Source organism: Centruroides sculpturatus, unplaced genomic scaffold (genome assembly GCF_000671375.1).
Source record: "Centruroides sculpturatus isolate CEXI.00-Female unplaced genomic scaffold, Cexi_2.0 scaffold262, whole genome shotgun sequence".
NCBI classification, from domain to species: Eukaryota; Metazoa; Arthropoda; class Arachnida; order Scorpiones; family Buthidae; genus Centruroides; species Centruroides sculpturatus.
Window position 1 is genome coordinate 764498 of NW_019384536.1, and position 21745 is coordinate 786242.

At 34.9% G+C, this 21745-nt stretch overlaps 2 protein-coding genes across 2 annotated transcripts; both read left to right on the forward strand.

The window, feature by feature from the left end:
* Positions 1-718: 718 nt before the first annotated feature.
* LOC111623258 (uncharacterized protein KIAA1109-like) lies at positions 719-19771 on the forward strand. Its single transcript, XM_023365782.1, has 6 exons — positions 719-816; positions 17536-17694; positions 18044-18232; positions 18554-18703; positions 19112-19477; positions 19560-19771. The coding sequence occupies exons 2-6, from the start codon at positions 17619-17621 to the stop codon at positions 19760-19762; spliced, it is 984 nt and encodes a 327-aa protein (XP_023221550.1). The 5' UTR covers positions 719-816; positions 17536-17618; the 3' UTR covers positions 19763-19771.
* On the forward strand, positions 15465-16803 carry LOC111623265 (F-actin-capping protein subunit alpha-like). The gene is made up of 2 exons (XM_023365789.1): positions 15465-15557; positions 16447-16803. Exons 1-2 carry the CDS (start codon positions 15465-15467, stop codon positions 16801-16803), a joined length of 450 nt encoding a protein of 149 aa, XP_023221557.1.
* Positions 19772-21745: the final 1974 nt, after the last annotated feature.

Consider the following 21745-nt stretch of genomic DNA (forward strand, 5'->3'; position numbering starts at 1 on the left):
CAATTTTTATCCATGGTGTTATGATCGTTATTGTCTAAATTTCCTCGGGAGCAATTAATACACTTGGGTGGATTCTGCTTATTCGGACAACATTTAAATAGATGCTTCTCGTTACAGTGACTACATATATTTTCTTTTTCAGGGCAACGTTTAGCAAAGTGATGGAAAGATAGACATCTGTAACACTGTATTACTGGAATGTAGTCATAAACACGACATGAAGACCATTGTAGATAAATTTTCCCAGCTTTTATCATCTTTTGTCTGATCTCTGGAGTTACTTCCAGTACCCAGGAGACATTTTCAGTATTCTTCTCATTTAATGAGAACTTAATGTGTACCTGTTCAGCAAAGATTCTATCAGTAAAAGTATCTAATAGATATGCATTCTGCTCAAAAATTTGTAAGATTAGATCTTCTTTAGCTACACATTTAGGTACTGATGCTATTTTTATCAGAGGTAATCTTTTTTTAGGTAATTTTGCACTTAGATTAGGAATTTTTTCTGCATTCTCTTTAAAATATTTGACTTCATTTTTGTGTTGTAAATCCACAGCGATACCTCCATTTCCTATTTTTCTAACATTTCGTACTCCTATACCTAACACTCCAGGATTCAGATTGTCTGTTAATTGCTTTTTTGTCTCCTCACAAGTAGCCTCTTTCTTATTGCTATAAACAAGTACTGTGTATTTTGGCGGAGGCGGCTCACTTACATTAAGAGTTGGTTTTAATCCTTTCTTTAGAACATCCCTATAACTCGAAGGACAAGAGTCGTTGCCTCCACTAAAATCATCTGATATGTTTTCCCTATTGGTAAGCATGGTATATTGAATATCCTTCATAATTTTGCTAGTTTCTTTATTTTGAGTTTCTGTAAATCTTAATAAATCTTCCTTTGTTACTAATCCTGATAATGTTTCATTAATTACATTGTTATTGTTGTACAGTGAAGGGTTACCTCAGCAAGTTCGACTAATCTCGAGAATTGTGTTAAGATAAATGATAAGTGGCAATCAGCTCCAAATTTAGCGTTCGGAAATCGGCGAGAATATTGCCTAATTTCGTCCATAATACCATTAGTAGTTTCACGAAACTTCTGCATTATAGATTCCATTTTAAGTAAAATAGTATAAATTTTATTAGAAAGCGAGAAAAACCCAACTTCCGGTTAATGTTCTAGAATCTTATCCAAGTAAGAGATAATAGCCAAGGTAGAAAATGGGCACAAGATGTCTGATGTTGCTAGGCAGTATGGCTTGAACAGGTCTACAGTAGGCACAATCTTCGCTATGAAAGAAATAAAGAAAATTTTAGAGCTCATAATGGAACCTGAAACTGATCTGACGACGGAAGAACTCCAAGAACTCTCAAATGAATACCATGAAATTCAGCGAGATGTGTTTTCTTTTGAAAAAGAGGAAGACGAAAGAGGACCAATGTGGACATCCGTTACTAAAGATGTTTTGAAGGGATCTCTACAATTACAATACTATTAATTACTTCCGAAAAATCCTGAAGAAAAGAGAAAAGCAATCAACATTGTACAGATTCTTTAACCCCACAAACGGAAAAAATATGACTAATAAAAATGCAAGACTATATATATATATTTACTATTACATATAAATAAACGCAGTAAAAAAGTATATTTTTTATTTTTGGAGTCTCTGGAACGAATTAATCAAATTTCCATAAAAACCTAAGGTCAATTAATAATTGGATAACGAACAAAGTCTTGGAACGGATTATGTTCACCTACTGTACATTGTATGAATTATTTTAGAGTGCAAAATATTTTACAATTGTTTTTAAATTATACTGTATATAAATTACCATTTACATAAATGTTCATAATGATAATTAAAATTAACTAAAAATTGATTCATTATAAAAATTTAGGCCTGGAAAAATTTTTATCAGAACGTAATCACATCTTTCTGTCCACAACACCATATTAAAGTTTGAAGAAAATTAACTCCTATACTGATTTTAACGTCAGTTCCCGTCCTATCCATGATCATTTAAGAAATTTCCAAGTATTCTTTGAAATAACAATGACCTTTTTTTCAATTTGACTGCAAATAGGTTCCCGTATTTTCTGATGATTATTCTTGCAGTTAGTAATGACATGACCTAATTACTGTTAAAAAACATTTAAAAACATATGCCGTGACATTTGATGATAGGGAAGCTGTGATTCTGTAAGAAGCCTACAGCCAGGGGCAATCAGTCAACTGTGCGTCAGTGATGGTCTAGGGCAGGCATGGCCCGTCTAATGAATTTATATGGGCCGCGATCAATCTTTCATTATTAGCTAGTCAAGTCTGAATATCTCGATGAAAGATTCTGACGCCTTAAAAAAGGTCAACAACTCACCGTGCGTTTAGAGTTAACCCTCCATTACAAATCGTGATAAAGCATGATAATGTGAGAAATGTATCTGTAATCTCTGTCTACAATTCAGTCTCTACGGGGTGACACCACAATGAGATCTTGCACCACCTCAAAATCTTCCTAGGGCAACCTCTGGTTCGCCCCGTGGAAAGTTTTCTTTCCAATCCGGCCCGGGGGCAAAAACTGTTGGCCACCCCTGGTCTATGGTTCATTCTCATCATTTATTCAATAAGCCAGTAAAAACCATAGACTTCTCTAAATGCATTTTTAATATCACNTTGGCATCTGGTGGAGCAGCCGGTGCTACATCCCTCTGTTTCGTATATCCCCTTGACTTTGCAAGAACTCGACTTGCTGCAGACATCGGAAAAGCGGGTGCAGAGCGTGAATTCAGAGGTTTGGGTAACTGTCTAGTAAAAATCTTCAAGCATGATGGCCTTGCTGGCTTGTATAGAGGATTTAATGTTTCTGTTCAGGGTATTATTATTTATAGAGCTGCTTATTTTGGCTTCTTTGATACCGCTAAGGGAATGCTACCAGATCCAAAGAAGACCCCTATTGTTATTTCTTGGATGATTGCTCAGACTGTTACAACTGTTGCTGGCATTATTTCCTATCCATTTGATACAGTACGTAGACGTATGATGATGCAAAGTGGAAGAGCCAAGGCTGATAGAATGTACAAAAACACAATTGACTGCTGGGGAAAGATATATAAGAGTGAAGGTGGAAGAGCTTTCTTCAAGGGTGCCTTTTCTAATGTTCTTAGAGGCACTGGTGGTGCTTTTGTATTAGTATTGTATGATGAAATCAAAAATTTTATCTTTTGAGAATACGGTTCTGTATTTAATCAGCAATTCATTTATTCCTGGATGTAGTAGTAATGTATTTCCTGGACATGTAATATTGTGAATAAAAGAATTTAGTCAGTTTAACTGCTAATTCCATGAGGAACATTCCAGGTTAGGAGGACCAAGTTAGAATCTGTAGTTATTTGAATGCCCAGAAAATAAATGAAATTACTTTGCTCAGTTTGCTTTCATTGAGTTGTTTAATTAATGACTAATATGCAACAGTTCTTATGATGTACAACAACATAAGCACTGTTGAATTCGTTTTTCAAATAACTACTAACCAAAGTAATTGATCTGTTTTTTAATTAAAAAATCCGAATTTGTGAATTAATATCTAAAAATGTCTGCTGTTCAGTTTTGGACAAGTCAAATGAATTTTCGTACTTACATTTTTTAATTTTATTCTGAAGTTCTAATGGTATACTTTTACAGTGAAATTAAGAACTTTATAAAATATTACAACTTTTGTAGCAATTTTCGTTTTGATTCGGAAATGATCAAACAAAATTATATTTGGTTTACTTGGTGCCATTTTATACAAGTTCAAGTATCTGATTTAACCTACTACAAATATTCAACGATGATTAAGAATAAATTTGGATATTTAGAAATACCTTCGACCTATCGTAATCGTAAATTTCACTATCGCTGTAATGGTAACTAAATTCATATTTTTCTTTCCTACGTTTAAAATTTTAGAAAAGGGGAAACGCGCAATTACTTTGCTTTCTTGAAATAAAAGCAGAATCACGTTTTTAAAGAGGATGTGTATGACTCCCACCAGTGGTTGAGTAGATAAAACTACTAGTTGATCTTGAAAGTTCGCGCGTTGTTTACGTGCTGGCCACATAAAGTTTCCCGGTTTTTCTTAGTAAACAGCTATACTTAAAATCACTAATACGCCCTCATTTTTGCTAATATTTTCATAGCACAGACAACTTAGTCTCGAGGTATGTTTGTAGGTTTAATAGGATCAAATTAAGTATGACTTGGATAAATTCGTGTCAAAACTAAGCTATATATTTCGTAACAATGTTGATCAATTAGCGATTGCAACAAACAAATCAGATACTAGTCTACGTAAATAAAATGACCCAAGCTTCAATCTGTTCAGAATGAAACAAAAATTACCAAGCTACCAATAATGTGAATTTTGAGCATAAAAAAACAATGCCTTTAGTATGGTGAATAAAGATAAATGGACGAGGTTCTGGTCCAAAAGATGGTCCGAATCTTTAGAAACACTAGTGGGAATGGAGAACCTTTAGTCCACGTGTCACGTAATATACAGTATATACTTTAAATATAAGAGTGATTATCAGATTTCTTCCGACGTGTTACTTTGGGCACGTCTCATAGATTCCTTGCTCAACAGTATTTGACATCCTAATAAGTATCTGACCGAACCACTGATTTTCATAAATAACAATGCTCTAGTGCTAAGTTTGGATGATCAAAAATAAGGAAAGATCGAAATTGATAAGGATAAATCGAAAGGTGGATTGGATTGATGGAATATAACGCAACGTGTGGGTAGTCTGCCACAGAGAACGCCTCCCGGATTTTCTATGGGTAAACTATTTTCTATTTAGATATATCAATACATTGTGAAGAAACCCCGAGAACTTCCACGTGGTCAGCCCGTTAGTCAAGCGCGGACCCGCGATTAAACTTGTTACATCTACTCGGGCAACCCAAAAGTTAAAATTTAGTACTAAAAATTACATAAGATATTAGTGAAGTTTAATTTTAGTCTTATTTAATATTAATAATTCAAATATACTTAAAATTTTATTTCTACATTTTCTCCCATTTTATATGACTATATTCTAACATTTGCTTTAAGATCACTAGGCCAGGGATGGCGAACCTTTTTGAGACCGCGCGCCATATAGTAAGCATACTTGGCTACAACGATGTTTGTGCGTGCCAAAGTTTTAGACTTTAAATAACGATATTCAAGTAAATTAAACGAATGTGATTTAAAATAAATGTAAAAAAGCTGATTGGAAAAGAAGGATCGGGTGATAAACCGAAAGAGTGATTTAAAAACCCAGATGATAAATCGAAATCATGATTCGTTACGTGCCACTTTGGGCACGCGTGCCGCCACCCATGCACTAGGCAATGGTGTCGCTGTAGACGTGACGTCAGAGACAATTTTATGGTCTCGTGACTGCTTTGCGCCGACGATCTGGCAAATTCTCCTCTTGTGATATCACTCGTAATGTAGTTCCACAGAAGCAATGATACATTTCGTCTATCCTCTGCAAACTATTGCTTGGTAGTTTTTATAAAATGACCACCTACGACTTGCATCAGAGAATGGAAGTAGCCAAAGCTGATGTTAGATTCAGCTGCTTCCATTGTCTATCAGAAATTTAGTAAACGAAATCTGGACCCCGATAGATTTATAAATTTCAATGAAATAATTTATATGCTTGCTTCTATGAAAATTATCAAACAGCTGTTTCGTAATCACAGTGTAGCAAAGACATGGCCAAAACATGAAGCACAAACGGCGCCTTATTTTTATACCCTACGGCTCATGATCCTTTCTGGCAAATTTTGAAATGCGCATGAGCATTGGCGATCACTGCCCGAAAAATCAAACTTCTTGAATTCGAGAGGCGTCGAACAATAAACTCGTTTTTCCATCGGAGGATATGACGTAGAGTCAATGACGGGAAACGATAGCCATCAAGCGGGCGATGATCGAACGAAGTTTGTGGCGATATTTTGAAATAATATAGAAAGCACCTTCCATGGGGATATGTCAAATAATGAATTATGCCTGCATAATTAATTTTCTTCATTAGAACAGTTTGAGAATGATATGTCAGTCTTTCAGTGATAGAAAATCGAAATTCTTTCTTGTTAGTCTTCATGTTTGATAAAATGATGTAAACGTTTTCCTACATCTTATTAGCTACCGTTAAACCTTATTTTATAATGTAAGATTTGAACAGTCACAACGTTAGTGTAACGAAGCATTTTATATTGAAAATATCAATGCTCAAAGCCATATTAAAGTTACGAAACTTGTAATTCAATGTAGTATTTTATTTGAGGTTTTAGGCCCTCTACTGCTCAGAGCACGAAAAGGGCCAAACAGCAGTAGTTAACGTGCCATTGGAATTAAATCAGTTGTTTTATGGAAAAGTAAACTATCGTGAAATTTTATCTAAATTTCAACTATGCCAGTGTTTTGACATGAATACGTCTTTAAATTTGTTTTCGTAGTGGGAGGCAATTCAGAAAACTGATAACAAAATCGGGGGATACAGTTTGGCATTGCAGCTACATATCTATCATCTACATCCAAAATTTAATTACACCACTCGATAGTTAAAGGATCAAAGAATTCATTACGTTGAGTGGGGACTGTGGCGCAGCGCGCGCGACGGAGGGGGGAGCGCCGCCATTTTGAGGTCGTTTCGCCGCGTCACATACTTTCCGTTTAGTATACATTTTGACTCGGAGAAGCTACGATGCTCGTTTCAGTTTCAATTTACAGCTCCCGTCAATATGATTGAAAATAGATGCATCAGCAATGTCTGACAATATGAAACTTTGAAAACACACTGTTGCTATTTCTCTATTATTTTAAAAGTGGTCAGAATGATTACAATCTTATCATGGGTGAACAAATGTCAGAGGGCCGTTAGTGCAAAAGAAGGCGATGATCTGTGTTTAGCGTCAATGATAGAGCTTTCTCCAACCAACATCACTGTCACGAAAGAGCTCTCCTGCGAACAACTGGATCGTTTGAATACCAAGATCCAAGAACTTCAACAAAATATTGAAAGTCCGATGCACCACGACAATGCGCTAGAACAGAGCAAAGACGAATAGAGAAGATCTTGGAGAAAGTAAGGTCATCTTTGCTCTCTGTGGCATAACTTCCCAGTCTGGGCTTGGAAGTTCTGCCACAGAGGCTTCATTCACCTTATAGCCTAGCCTTGACACCAACTACCACCCATTTCGCGCCCTGCAGAACCTATTGCCAATATAGTTCAATGACAATACCCCCACCGATGCTCGAAAGATAACTACAGTCATTCTATGCTCATAGACTCGAAAGTTTTTTGCTAAAGTGGCGAAATGTAATTGATATTGACGATGATTACCTATCAGACTGAACTGTATCGTTGTTGAGCTAATTGCCAATAAAGTTTTTTTTTTTTCAAAATGTCTAAATTTTACATTTACAACCTGATAATAGTGGTACCTCCAACGTGGAAATCTTTTCTTTTGGCATTTCTACTTTATCAGTGTAATTAGAGCGTTTTCCATACATTTAGTAACACATTTAAGAAGCATTATGGCCTGCTCAGCACTGTATTTCGCGGCACCAGGTTGAAAATCACTTATTTATACTGACGATTTAGTTCAGAATATAAACAAGAATTATTGCCTACTCCAATTCTCCATTGCCCAATAAACACTATTTTCTCTATATTTACAATATTACATTAAGTTTATTGGGTAATACTTTATATTTTCTTTACACATTGCATTTTCTTTTTTAATAATAAAATTATGTAAACGTATGCGCTGTTTCAAAATTGAATCAGATCTCCATGGAAGTATATGCAATACCCTGAATTTTCATTGTATACAGTAATTTGTTTTTCGATTAATTTTCTCAGAGAGCGCTACTACCCAGAAGTGTGGTCACGTGTTCTATAATTTACGTTTGGGAGTATTACCGAGTGTTCTAGGTTTGTGAGAGTAAAGATGGCTTCTCATATCTTTTATCTACTGTATATACAGTGGCGTAGCGTGGGTGTCAGCCGCCGGGGACGGAGGAAAATTTCGCCGCCCCCTTATTTAGGTATCTCAATTTAAAAGACTAAAATTCAGTTTCGTCACAGAATAAGTAATGAAAAATCCGTGCTAGTGTTGCCACCTTTTTAAAATCGCTGACCCGGAGGGCAGGTGAGGTTTGTTCGAACAGATTCCTGACGCATGCGTATGTAATTTTGCAATGCGAAGAATAATGTGCAGTGCATGCCGGTTCTAAATAAGATACTGTTAGAGACTAGGGAGACTTTATTTATTGGATATTGGAGGTGTATATGCATATCCCCGGGTAAAATTAATACTTCACCCGGACGGCGAGTCGATTCCCGGATGGTAACACTATTTCATTATTTCACACTATTATTTCACACTATTTCAACCCCGTGCTCATTTCAATCAGTCCGAATCGTAGGTGCGACAAAAATATGAAATGAAATGGCTCAAATTTTTACAAGATATTATTATTATTTATTGTGAAATTTTGCCGCCCCCTAAAAAATGTCGCCGGGGCGGGCCGCCCCTGCCGCCCACACTACGCTACGCTACTGTGTATATATAAAAATATTTTTCAACTATAGATATACAGTCTATTTAATTTGTGGAGAAAAAAGAATTTATGTAAGTCTTTTCAGTGGCGTAGCATAGTGGGGGCGGCCCGCCCCGGGCGGCAAAACTACTTTTTAGGAGGCAGCAAAATTTGACAATAAATAATAATAATATCTTGTAAAAATTTGAACCATTTTATTTCATATTTCCGTCGCACCTACGATTCGGACCGATTGAAATGAGCACGGAATAGTGTTACCATCCGGACAGTCCAGGAATCGACTCGCCGCCCGGGCGAGTCGATTTACCCGGGGATATCGTGCGCGACCTGTCGACCTTTTTTTTATTTTTTATATTTTCTTTTCTTGGTTGTACGATTCATTCGTATTCATATACACGTCCAATATCCAATAGAGCTAGGTCATCTAAGTTACTTACGTTACTCCCACCCAAGTCTCCGTAGTCGCTAACTGTAACTGATTTAGAACCGGCATGCACTGTACATTATTTTTCGCATTGCAAAATTACATACGCATGCGTCAGGAATTTCTGTTCGAACAAACCTCATTTGCCGTCCGGGTCAGCGATTTTAAAAAAGTGGCAACATTAGCACAGAATTTTTCATTACAGTGGTACCTCAGGATACGAAATTAATCCGTTCCGAAACTGAGATCGTATCATGAAAATGTCGTAAGGTGGATCATCTTTTCCCATACGATTACATGTAAAACTTAATAATTCGTTCCGACGCGAAAAACATACTCAAATTAAAGCCAAGTTATACATTTAAAAAAATAACTGTAGTAAGAAAAACAAATGAAAAATGCGAACTAATGTAACGTCGTATGGTGAGTTTTTGTTCGTATCGTGGAGCAAAAAATATGTTCGAATTTCATGTCGTATCCTGAAAATTTCGTATGCTGGGGCGTTCGTAACCTGAGGTACCACTGTACTTATTCTGTGTCGAAACTGATTTAGTCTTTTAAATTGAGATACCTAAATAACCCACGCTACGCCACTGAGTCCTTTAAGCTTAGTCTATACTGAGCGCGATTCGCTGCCGAAAACGAAAAACGGAGTGAATAACATGTCAGACATGACATCGTTTCTGGCGAATTTTACCATTTCGTGAATCGCTTCAAAGTTCGGAACTGTCGAGCTTTTTCGCTAGCGAAAAAATTTCGCCAACAACAACAATCGTATTCCCGCTAGGGAATACGAATATTATTGTTGTTTTTGTCACGTGGTTCTTGTTGTTTTCAAAATGGCTACACAAGCTTTCTCACGCAATAGATTATATATTGTAATTCACGGTTTTTTAATATTACTCTCACCCAGCATCGTTTTCTTTTTAACGTATCTTTTTTTCAATAAATAAATAAAAAGTACTGTAGTTAATTAACAGCAGAATATTGGAAGCAGCATTTTGTTTTTAGTTAGCATTTTGTTTTCTCCTGCTTGCAAATGATTAGTAGTAGTAGTTCCTCCAATGCTAGGTGGCATACCGGGCAGCAATTATCTTCCATAAATTTCGATCATGAGCGAAGGCTTCAGCTTCCTTCCAAATCATATTGAGCATCTTCAAATCTTGAAGAAAAGTTCTACGCCAAGTGTCCTCGTGACCACGAGGACACTTGGCGTAGAACTCCCCGGTTTGGCACCAGGGGAACCCATTTCATGTCTGTCTTAGGGATCCTATTGTTCTCCATACGAAAAATGTGGCCGACCAGTAGGACTCTTCTACGGGCGACAATGTTATGAAGTTTGCATATCCCACTCCTTTGGAGAACCTCTTCATTGGTGATATGATCTAAATATCGTCATAAGCATTTCTGCTGGAAGACATCGAGCCTTTTATTGATGTTTTCCGATGTCTTCCAGGACTCTAGCATTAACAGTTATCGGAATCATAATGACGGTGAACAGGAGGAATTTGATTCTCAATGAGATGGATGGTGAGGACCAGATCTTGTTCATCCAGCAGAAGACTGTTCGCTTTCTGATGTGGTCTCTTTCCGTGTCACCATTTTGGGAAATAGCACTACCCAAGTAGATAACTCTCTCCACTCCAATCGTTGTCTCCGACAATTACTTCCCGCGTTTGGGCAGTGTTACATACATGTATATTTTCGTCTTCACGGCGTTTATCCCGAGGCCAATTTTGTGTGCCTTCCGACCCAATGCGGCCGTGGCATTGTCTCGCTTTCCTCTAATAGGACGATAGCGTCAGGCTGCTTAAAATTTTGGCAAAATGATTGGCTGCTTAAAATTTGCAATCGCTTTTCACTTTTGATTGTGTGGGACAATTTCGCTAAGCAAATAAAAATCCCTTTCCGCTTTTCTCATTTGCTTTCGCTATTTGCTTAATGTGAACTAACCTTTTTCCTTTCGCTGTTTCCAGAGAGGAGGAACACCATATACAGTATTCGTTTCTTTTTGTGTTAATTACAAAGTAATCTTAATAGCAAAAGTTTTCTCTTTGCTAGTAGTAAGCGTCAAACTATTTTGATTTTTACTTCCATAGAGTTCCATACAGTGATTTTTACTTCCATTCACGCTTCTCTATGACGAGTTCAAAGCGAATATGCGACATCGTCATCTTCACTTTCTTCCATTCGCTCACTTCGGTGTGGTCGTACTTCACTTAACCAGAGCGAGAAATGTTATCACCTCTTCTCGTCACATATTCTCGCTCGTTCGCGACTGCATAGTCACACCCTTATATGTTGAGCGCTTATCGTCTTGTTTGCAATTCTATGGTAAAGATTCGCATTTTATACCCGTCCTATAAGGCAACCTCTAGTTTTCGAGATTTTTTCAGCTTAAAAATACGCCGGTGTAATGTGTAAAATGTCCGGCATTGGAAAAAAGCTATTTGATTGTAAAGAAATAAAAAATGGAACATTTTAATGGTTATTTTTTGGAAACAGCAGATTAATGCTGCTGAAGAATATACAGTGGGTGATTGGTTAACGAACAAATCGGATAATGAACACTTTCGCGGAAGATTTTTATGATCGGACAACGAACTTTTTACTGAACAAACATAAAAAAAAGCGACGTAAAATAACGAACACCGATTGATTTTCCCTTGTCTTCAGGCAACAATTTAAAACCTTTCGGATCGCGGGAGACATCAACATCGACACTCAACCCGATACCGATCGGATAGTATTCCTCCGAATTTTGAAACACTCCCTTGTAATTCCAGCTTTTTGTTTACCTTTCTGACAAATAATTTTTTATAGTCTTCTCGAGACTGTTGGATGGGCACTTGTTAAGTTTTGCGTCGGGGTTTATTTACGAAAGGTGAAAGTTTAACTGTCCCATCGGATATTCGTTAACGTTTTAATATCAAATTTCGAATTTCATCCGGGCCTTGCATTCAAATAATTTTTTGTGGGCTAGTTGATTTCTGTTCTCTGAATTTTTGTGCTTTTCTGAACTTTTTATTTAAAAAAGAAACTGATAATATTATGTAGCCTAAAAAGAGTAGTGTCAAGCAAGAACTGTGTTCACCGTAGAAACCAAGTAAGAGATTTTTTATTAATTTTTTCATTTCATTCATTTTATTCAACGTGTTAATACACATTTCCTGGCCCCGCAATTAGCATTACCAGGAAGATATTAAATATACAAGATATATAACGATAATTCAATGCATTGTATAACATAGAATACAGAGTAAAATTATATGCAATAAATAAACATAATATACAGAAATAATTAAGACAGATTACATGAGTATATAATGGAAATATTAACAATAAAATAAATATAATCAAATATNCGCCAGTAAAATTTAACCTTGAGTAAAACACATTGTTTACGTCTACCGGCGGTCGTATGGCGCTGTACGGGAATTTCCATTACGACGGCGTGCGCGTCGCATGGCGTTATACGTGTTAAATATTTTAGCTACATATGAAGCATTAACGACAATCAATTATCAAACAGAGAATTCACATTTAAAGAGAGAAGTGCTAAACATAGTAGGAGATAATGCAGTCAATACGAAAGTATATCAACAATGTAGTTATCACGAATATATATCAACTGCATAAAGTCATCTGTTGAAGTCTAGCTTTCTCTTTAATATAAACTGGACAATTTTTATCCATGGTGTTATGATCGTTATTGTCTAAATTTCCTCGGGAGCAATTAATACACTTGGGTGGATTCTGCTTATTTGGACAACACTTAAATAGATGCTTCTCGTTACAGTGACTACATATATTTTCTTTTTCAGGGCAACGTTTAGCAAAGTTATGGAAAGATAGACATCTGTAACACTGTATTACTGGAATGTAGTCATAAACACGACATGAAGACCATTGTAGATAAATTTTCCCAGCTTTTATCATCTTTTGTCTGATCTCTGGAGTTACTTCCAGTACCCAGGAGACATTTTCAGTATTCTTCTCATTTAATGAGAACTTAATGTGTACCTGTTCAGCAAAGATTCTATCAGTAAAAGTATCTAATAGATATGCATTCTGCTCAAAAATTTGCAAGATTAGATCTTCTTTAGCTACACATTTAGGTACTGATGCTATTTTTATCAGAGGTAATCTTTTTTTAGGTAATTTTGCACTTAGATTAGGAATTTTTTCTGCATTCTCTTTAAAATATTTGACTTCATTTTTGTGTTGTAAATCCACAGCGATACCTCCATTTCCTATTTTTCTAACATTTTGTACTCCTATACCTAACACTCCAGGATTCAGATTGTCTGTTAATTGCTTTTTTGTCTCCTCACAAGTAGCCTCTTTCTTATTGCTATAAACTAGTACTGTGTATTTTGGCGGAGGCGGCTCACTTACATTAAGAATTGGTTTTAATCCTTTCTTTAGAACATCCCTATAACTCTAAGGACGAGTCATTGCCTCCACTAAAATCATCTGATATGTTTCCCCTATTGGTAAGCATGGTATATTGAATATCCTTAATAATTTTGCTAGTTTCTTTATTTTGAGTTTCTGTAAATCTTAATAAATCTTCCTTTGTTACTAATCTAGATAATGTTTCATTAATTACATTGTTACTGTGAAGGGTTACCTCAGCAAGTTTGACTTATCTCGAGAATTGTGTTAAGATAAATGATAAGTGGCAATCAGCTCCAAATTTAGCGTTCGGAAATCGGCGAGAATATTGCCTAATTTCGTCCATAATACCATTAGTAGTTTCACGAAATTTCTGCATTATAGATTCCATTTTAAGTAAAATAGTATAAATTTTATTAGAAAGCGAGAAGAACCTAACTTCCGGTTAATGTTCTAGAAGCTTATAGAAGTTGAGGTCAATGACCTTTAACAGGATGTTGAATTTGATGAAATCTAAGAATTGCCGTAATTTAAAAACTATTAGTCCGATGATAACGAAATTTTCTGAGCAGGTTACGTTTAGGGTCTTAAGAGAACTGCCTGAGTATTTTGTGAAAATGGCCCACCGGAAGAAAGCTAACTGAGTTCGAATTTAGACCGGAAATAGTCGATAATTCCACAAATATTAAGTCCAGAACAATTAAATTTTAAAGTTTTACTCACATACATAGTGCTAATAAAATAGCGTACCATGATCTGGATGATCGGTCAACTAAGTCCGGTAAACCGAATTCGTAGAATCCAAATTTTCAAAATGGCATAACTTCTTAACAGAGTATCCAATTTGAAAAATTTCGACGGACTCTTGTTCCAGATGCAAAACGGATTCAGCAAATGTATAACACTAGTATAAAATAATAAGATGCATACAAAATAACATAAAAAATGTAAGAGCTGAAGTTGTCCACATCCTATAACTTTGAAGTACTAGCGCCGCCTCCAGGCCGAAAGGCATATAGACGTATTCGAACAAGCCAAACGGGGTTGTTATGGCTGTTTTTGGAATGTCCTCGGGGAAGACCGGTATTTGATGATAGGCGCGGGTTAGATCCAGGGTGGAAAAAATGGTTTTGCCTTCTAGGAGTTGAGTACAGTCCTGTATATGAGGAACAGGGTAGCGGTCAGGGACTGTTACAGCGTTGAGACGACGATAGTCGCCGCATGGTCGCCACTGGCCATTTGCCTTCTTGACCATGTGTAGTGGGCTGGCCCAGGGGCTTTTGGATGGTCTGATGATGCCTTGGGACATTAAGAACCGAAATTCTTCCTGTGCTGCTCGGAGCGTATGTGGTAGTAACCGTCTGGGTTTTGAGAAGACAGGTGGTCCTTTAGTCTCGATGTGATGAAAGGTGGTTGGCGTTTTCTTGGTTTCGGGGATTATCGATGGATTTGTGATAGTAGTGAACTCGGCCATGATACGGTGGTAGGGAGAATCATTAGTCACAGAGGTGATGTTAGTGACAGTTGTAGGTCGGTTCTACCAACAACCAGGAGACTCAGCCATGATGAATTTTTTTTGCGTAGATGTGGCTGTGCGAGGTAGTTATCCTTAAATGATGCATTGTGCGCGCAGTTCAGCACGTGGGGAAAGGACGAAGAACGATGGCACGTAAAGGCACGTGGCGAGGAAACAAAGGATGGCACGTGGCGCGAGAACAAAGAAGGGTAGCACGTGGTGTACTATACCTTTTCGTTGAAAAAAATCGACCGTCTACGAAAAATTGTCCGTGGTTACACGTTTCGAAGGTCTAGTTGTATAAGTTGGCAGTTCCAAAAAAGGATGAAAGTCCAACGTTGTATCCAATGCGAATGGATGGAATTTTCATGTCGCACGATAGAGTCCTTCGTCGGGTAGAGGCACCATAAAACATGTATCACGTTCAGCTCACCAGTTTGTGGTCACCAGTTCGTGTGAAATTAATCATTACAAACAGGGCCACATACAATAAAAGATTAACATTTATTCTATATATGAATTATGGCACGACTGTACGGGTTAAAACATGGAACGATACTACACGCGTCTGGAGAGGTCCAAATCCAACAAGGAATGTGTGATGTCATAGGTCAGGTTTGTTCAGTTCAGGGGTTCCCCCTTGTGGCGACTTTGGGGTTTATTGCCAAAGCTGTTGCCACACCTGTAAATGTTTTTATTGCTTGATCTATATCTACCATAACAAGTTCTGCTAGCTTCGGGCCTATAACTGATCTCATGCTTATGCCTGTCTGTTGTGTGTAGAACTTATTGTTGACTTCGAAATAATTGCTCCTGTATACGAATTCTATTAGATCCATTACTTCTTCCTTTATTTCAATTTTTTTTAGTGTACTTTCTATTAGATTCCAGGTTATCGAAGGGTACATGTTTATTATATCTAGGCTTGCAAGTCTGTAATTCTTGCTTATTTTTATATTATCCATGTCATGTATAAGTTTGTCTGCGTGTTTGATGGAGCATTCCGAATTATTGTACTTTTGTAATTTTCGTTTTAAGTATTTTTCTAAATTATACACGACTGAATTTTTGAAGTCGACAATGGGTCTTATTTGTTCGCCTGGCTTATGTGTTTTTAGTTGTATGTTTAACTTAGGAGTTCTGCTATTTTCGTTTGCTAAAATATACTGTTTGTCTTCTCTTTTTTATGTTTTTTTAATTGAACTTGCTTATTTATTTGTTTTTTGAGCCTGACTGATACTGTATACACAAGTCATAACCTATCGATGTAACAGACTGAAGAGGGGCGAAAGCCTGAAATGTGTATCTGTATGAATTAAAAGTGGATGATGAAATTATTTGCCAAGTGTCGACAAATGCACCAAGTCGTGACATAGAATTAGAAGAAACAAGAATAACAAAATAATTAAATAATAATAGTAATAGTAGTAGTAGTATTTTTTTTATTTTAATTATTATTTCATGTTCACATCACTTTTCATTAATAACAACTTTATTTTTTTAGGCTCTTATTACTGAATTTAATGCCTTATCGGGTGGAAGGTTTTATGATCCACGTTCACAACAATCTTTCAAATATGATCACTTGCGAAAAGAAGCTACTGATTTTCAACCTTGGGAACCAGATCAAGTTTCAGAACCTTGGCGTTTGGCTCTTCAAGACGCATGGATTCGTTATATGCAAGATCATTATCGCCAGGGTGTCTGTTCTGTGTTTGGAAATTCTGATGGAAATAACATAACATTGATTGCTTGTATTGAAGATCATCAGTTTCAGCCGAAAAATTATTGGTATGATAAAATTGTTATAATGCTAAATAATTTTGATAATCTTATTTGCTTTTACAAAACTATTATGTAACATCTGTTTGATATTAAACTGCAGGTAGTACTTTAAAATAATTATCATAATATTATGTGGACATCTTCTAAAAGTAATACCCCACAGAAAATTATAAAAATAAAACTTTTACATAACCCATCCTGTTATATACTTTTTGCCTCCTAAGTGTTTTTGGAAGGCATTATACTGTACTGTTCAGGAGTTACCATTTCAAACATCAAATTTTTTCCTAATTCATGTTGTTGTAGATGTAAGTATTAAATAAATGAAATGAAAACAAAATGAGATGGTACCTCCTAAACTTCATATATGGCTCCCCCGTGGTCACCATCTGGTCCTGGTGGGAGAGCCCAGTAATTTTACTGAACCAGAGAGCAATGCAGGCTGGAGCACAAGCTCCTGGTAGGGACACCCATGCTAGTAAGGTCTACGGGGAGAAATGAAGCTAAGAGTGACCACACACCCACATTCTGTGGAGATATTAATCATGGTAGTAACCAGATCTAAGTATGATACCGGCTCGGACGTCGCCCGGATTAACAAGGTCCGCATTCGTGGGTTAGGCAGAGGCTCACGTTCGAAAAATAGNTTTATCTAAAAAAAATAAATCAACATCATTTGTATTAGTAAGTTTCTGGTTGTGTAATTTATTTATTTATTTATATATTACTGTTTGTTCATTGAAATAATGTACATTCTTTATGAAATTTTGTATTGAGTAATAATAATAATAATAATATGTAAACATAGCACCTGCACCCAGAAGACATGGTAATGTTCGACCACCAGTAGATTCATCAACCGTATATCAGACTGCTGTTGGTGGGCTCAGCATGACTGGTTGTTTGGCAGATTTTTCTCTTTACATTTTTCATCCTTATGGTGGAGGGAAAAAAGCTGGAGCATCAGGTAACATATTGTGTTTTAGTATTATTGAATTATAAAGTATATATATTATTTTTTTAAGTAAGTACAAACTGAGAGATTACTTAAGATAAATTACAGAAAATGCTATTTTAAACTGTTAAATACATTGCCAATATTTAATATAAAATTACATTTTATATTAAATATTTAATTAAAGCATAATTAGTAAGTAATAGTGTATTATTTTCAAACTAATAAATATAACATATTGCTTTTAAGTTAGGTATTTTTTTTTTTTGTTTCTTGAAGATTTATTCATGTTTCTGTAATAAGAATCATTATTATTTTCATATAAATTAATATTATATTAAAATTTCAAATTTTATTTCAGGAAAAGAAAGTCGAGAAACGTCACCTCTCACTACTAGTGAACGAAAAGATTCCCTTAGTTTGCAAGTGGAATTCGTAAAAGTAAATATTTCTCGGAGTAGAAAGATTAATTTAAGTCATATAGAAGGAAATGTATCTCAGAAACCAAACAGAAGTGGTGATTCTGGAGGAGCTGTCATTAGATTTTCAGGTAAATGCAGTTTATCAAACTCTATGAATATATCTTACTATTATGTACAGTATTTAAGAATTTTAAATATTTTGTATTTTCATATTTTTCATTCAGTATGCATTCTTGATTTCAGATATATTTTGAATAAAGTTGAATATTATTTGCAACTAACAATTAATTAATATTTAACACTTCTTAACACCGAATAACTTTTAAAGAACGTAAAACTTTACTATTACTTCTGGGAATATAAAAATAACTAAACAAAAGATTAAAGCAAAACAATGATGTAGTTCTTATTAAGCATTGTCAATTTATTATATTTGTTATTTTTCAAAGCTATCTGTGACATTGGATCAGCTTCCTTTAAGTATGACATGAGACGTCTTACTGAAATCTTAGCATTTCCTAAAGCTTGGTATCGACGGAGTATTGCAAGACGAATGTTTCTTGGAGATCAAAGTACAAGTGCTCTGTATAGTGATCAAGGTAAGAAATGTTGCTATTTAAATAAATGAGTGAGTAAAACTTTTTTTAGTTATTTTTAAATGTGTATCACATTTTCCATTTTCTTAATCCTAAATGACAATAATAATTTTTTTTTTTATATAGTGAAGTGTATTACAATATCAAAATCAATTATTTATTCAATTTATAATTTTTCATTATTATTTTTTTTTTAAATACAATCTGATGTAGGATTCTGTTAGGCATTCTAAAATGTATGAATACAAATGATATGATAAACTGATTATTTTTATTTTCCAAGAGTTTTTTAATATAGATAATCTTAAATTTATATTGACTACTACATTAACATTTAATTGAACTTGAATTGAGAAAAACTTAATGCAATAAATTAAATAAAATTATTATATTTTTGATTCTATTTAATAGAAGATTCAGTAGAAACAAGTAGTAGCAGTGGAACATTATCACCAAGTGCTAGCAGAGCAGAATGCTTTCCCTTCAGTTCTCCTCGTGTATCTACTTCTTCCCATACATCCATAGGAACTACACAAATTATAGACAGCTCAATTTCGGTGACCACACCTATCAAGTCAGAATTGCAGTTGCCATCACAAACAATGGATCAGTCAATGGGTGATGTAAAAATTTCTAATCTTGGAGTTAGTTCTTGTCTTTCTGATGTGTCAGCAAGTGATATTTCTCACCCAACAATTGTTCCTGAAGGAAGAAAGCATAGTAGAGATCATCTATGGTTAAATTTAGGCAACATACCAAATTTTGTAGAAAGTTCTGGTACATTCTATTTTTTGTTATAATTGAAAATAATTAGAATAAAAGAACTTTATTCATTTTAATAATATACAATTTGTTTTAGATTATCAAAATACTAGTAAGTTAGGAAGTTCAAATGTTTCATTTACTGATTCTAAAGAAAGTAAGTCGTCACAGCAATCATCAACCCCATTACATACAAATCGTTTGGGAAGCACATGGGAAACACTAGTATTATTTGCTGTAAATTTGTCAAAGTTAAGTGTTCATATGAATATGGGAAATGTTATGGGAAATACAATGTAAGTATTTAATAGCTACAATTTTTTTAATATGTATTGTATATATGTACATGGTAAATATGTTAAATCTCAAATCAATTTTATATTATTTTAGAATATTGAAATTAATAGTGGATTTGCATATTCAATATAATAAATTTTATTTTATTTGATTGATCTTGGTATATTAATGATGAAAAATTTTGATATAGAAGAGAATTTCAGTTTGCAAGTTTTTGGATCCTGATTTGACTTTAACTTAACACTTTAGGAATTCCACTTTAAGAATAACTTAAATTCCTAATTTAAAAAAAAATTAAATAATTTAAACAGAAAAATTTAATAATGGTTTCAATATGTGTTTTAATTAATATTAACAAAAATATTTATGTTAAATAATCAGATAATACAGTGGGTGATCGGTTAACGAACATAATCCATTCCAAGACTTTGTTCGTTATCTGAATTGTTCGTTAACCGATTATTGATTTCCCATAGGTTTTTATAGGAATTTGATTAATTCGTTCTGGAGACTCCAAAAAATAAAAAATATATACTTTTTTACTACATTTATTTACATGTAATACTAAAAATACATATATATGCAGTCTTGCATTTTTATTAGTCATGTTTTTTCCGTTTGTGGGGGTTAAAGAATCTGTCCAATGTCGATTGTTTTTCTCTTTTCTTCAGGATTTTTTGGAAGTAATTAATAGTATTATAATTGTAGAGATCCTCAACCCCATTAACCTTATTCTGGTTTGGATGCCGCTTGGATGATCTGACATCCTTCCACTTCTTTAAAAGATCTTTAGTAGCAGATGTTGACTCTTTCGTCTTCCTCTTTTTCAAAAGAAAACACATCTCACTGAGTTTCTTGGTGTTGTTCATTTGAGAGTTCTTGGAGTTCTTCTGTCGTCAGACCAGTTTCAGGTTCCATTATGAGCTCTAAAATGCTCTTTATTTCTCAGATGTGATTTTCATTACTCCATTAGCATCTTGAGACTTCTTATATATCTATCATAGCTAAGATTGTGCCTACTGTAGACCTGTTCAAGCCATACTGCCTAGCAAAATCAGACATCTTGTGCTCACTTTCTACCTTGGCTATTATCTCTTACTTGGTTTCTATGGTGAGCACAGTTCTTGACACTCCTCTTTTTAGGCATCATAATATTATCAGTTTCTTTTTTAAATAAAAAGTTCAGAAAAGCACTTACACAAATTCAGAGAACAGAAATCAACTAGCCCACAAAAAATTATTTAAATACAAGGCCCAGATGAAATTCGAAATTTGGTATTAAAACGTTAACAAATATCCTTTCACCTTTCGTAAATAAACCCCGACGCAAAATTTAACAAGTACCTGTCTGACAGTCTTGCGAAGACTATAAAAATTATTTGTCAGAAAGGTAAACAAAAAGCTGGAATTACAAGGGTAAGTTTCAAAATATGGAGGAATACTATCTGATCAGTATCGAGTTGAGAGTCGATGTTATGTCTCCCGCACTCCAAAAGGTTAAGAATTGTTACCTGAAGACAAGGGAAAATCAATCGGTATTCATTATTTTCCGTCGTTTCTTTTTATGTTTATTCAGTAAAGTGTTCGTTATCCCAACATGTGTTCGTTGTCCGATCATAAAAATCTTTCGCAAAAGTGTTCGTTATCCGATTTGTTCGCTATCCGAACTGTTCATTAACCAGTTACCCACTGTATTTGTAAATGTGAATTAATATTGATGTGTTAAAAAAACAGTTTTTTTCAATATTATTTTGGGTTATTCTGAAGATTTCACAGTAATAAATAATCAGAAATTTAAATTAATTGCATATAAGACTATGAGCACTACTTTTTGGATTTACATTTTTGGGATTTTCACAGATGAGATATTATGATTACAGTACAAATATCACACACTATTGATGTAGTTGGAGTAATCACACAGAAATCGATAGACACAGGTTTATTATGATGATGGTAAGGCATTTCAGACAAGTTGTCTGTCCC

Bases quoted from the DNA above. Each gene is read 5' to 3' on its own strand.
- LOC111623265 (XM_023365789.1), top strand. From the start codon at position 15,465: ATGGCACGACTGTACGGGTTAAAACATGGAACGATACTACACGCGTCT. The intron at 15,558-16,446 runs GTTTGTTCAGTT...TTATTTTTTTAG, and splicing joins TGTGTGATGTCATAGGTCAG to GCTCTTATTACTGAATTTAA.
- LOC111623258 (XM_023365782.1), top strand. From the start codon at position 17,619: ATGACTGGTTGTTTGGCAGATTTTTCTCTTTACATTTTTCATCCTTAT. The intron at 18,704-19,111 runs GTAAGAAATGTT...TCTATTTAATAG, and splicing joins TGCTCTGTATAGTGATCAAG to AAGATTCAGTAGAAACAAGT. The intron at 19,478-19,559 runs GTACATTCTATT...AATTTGTTTTAG, and splicing joins AAATTTTGTAGAAAGTTCTG to ATTATCAAAATACTAGTAAG.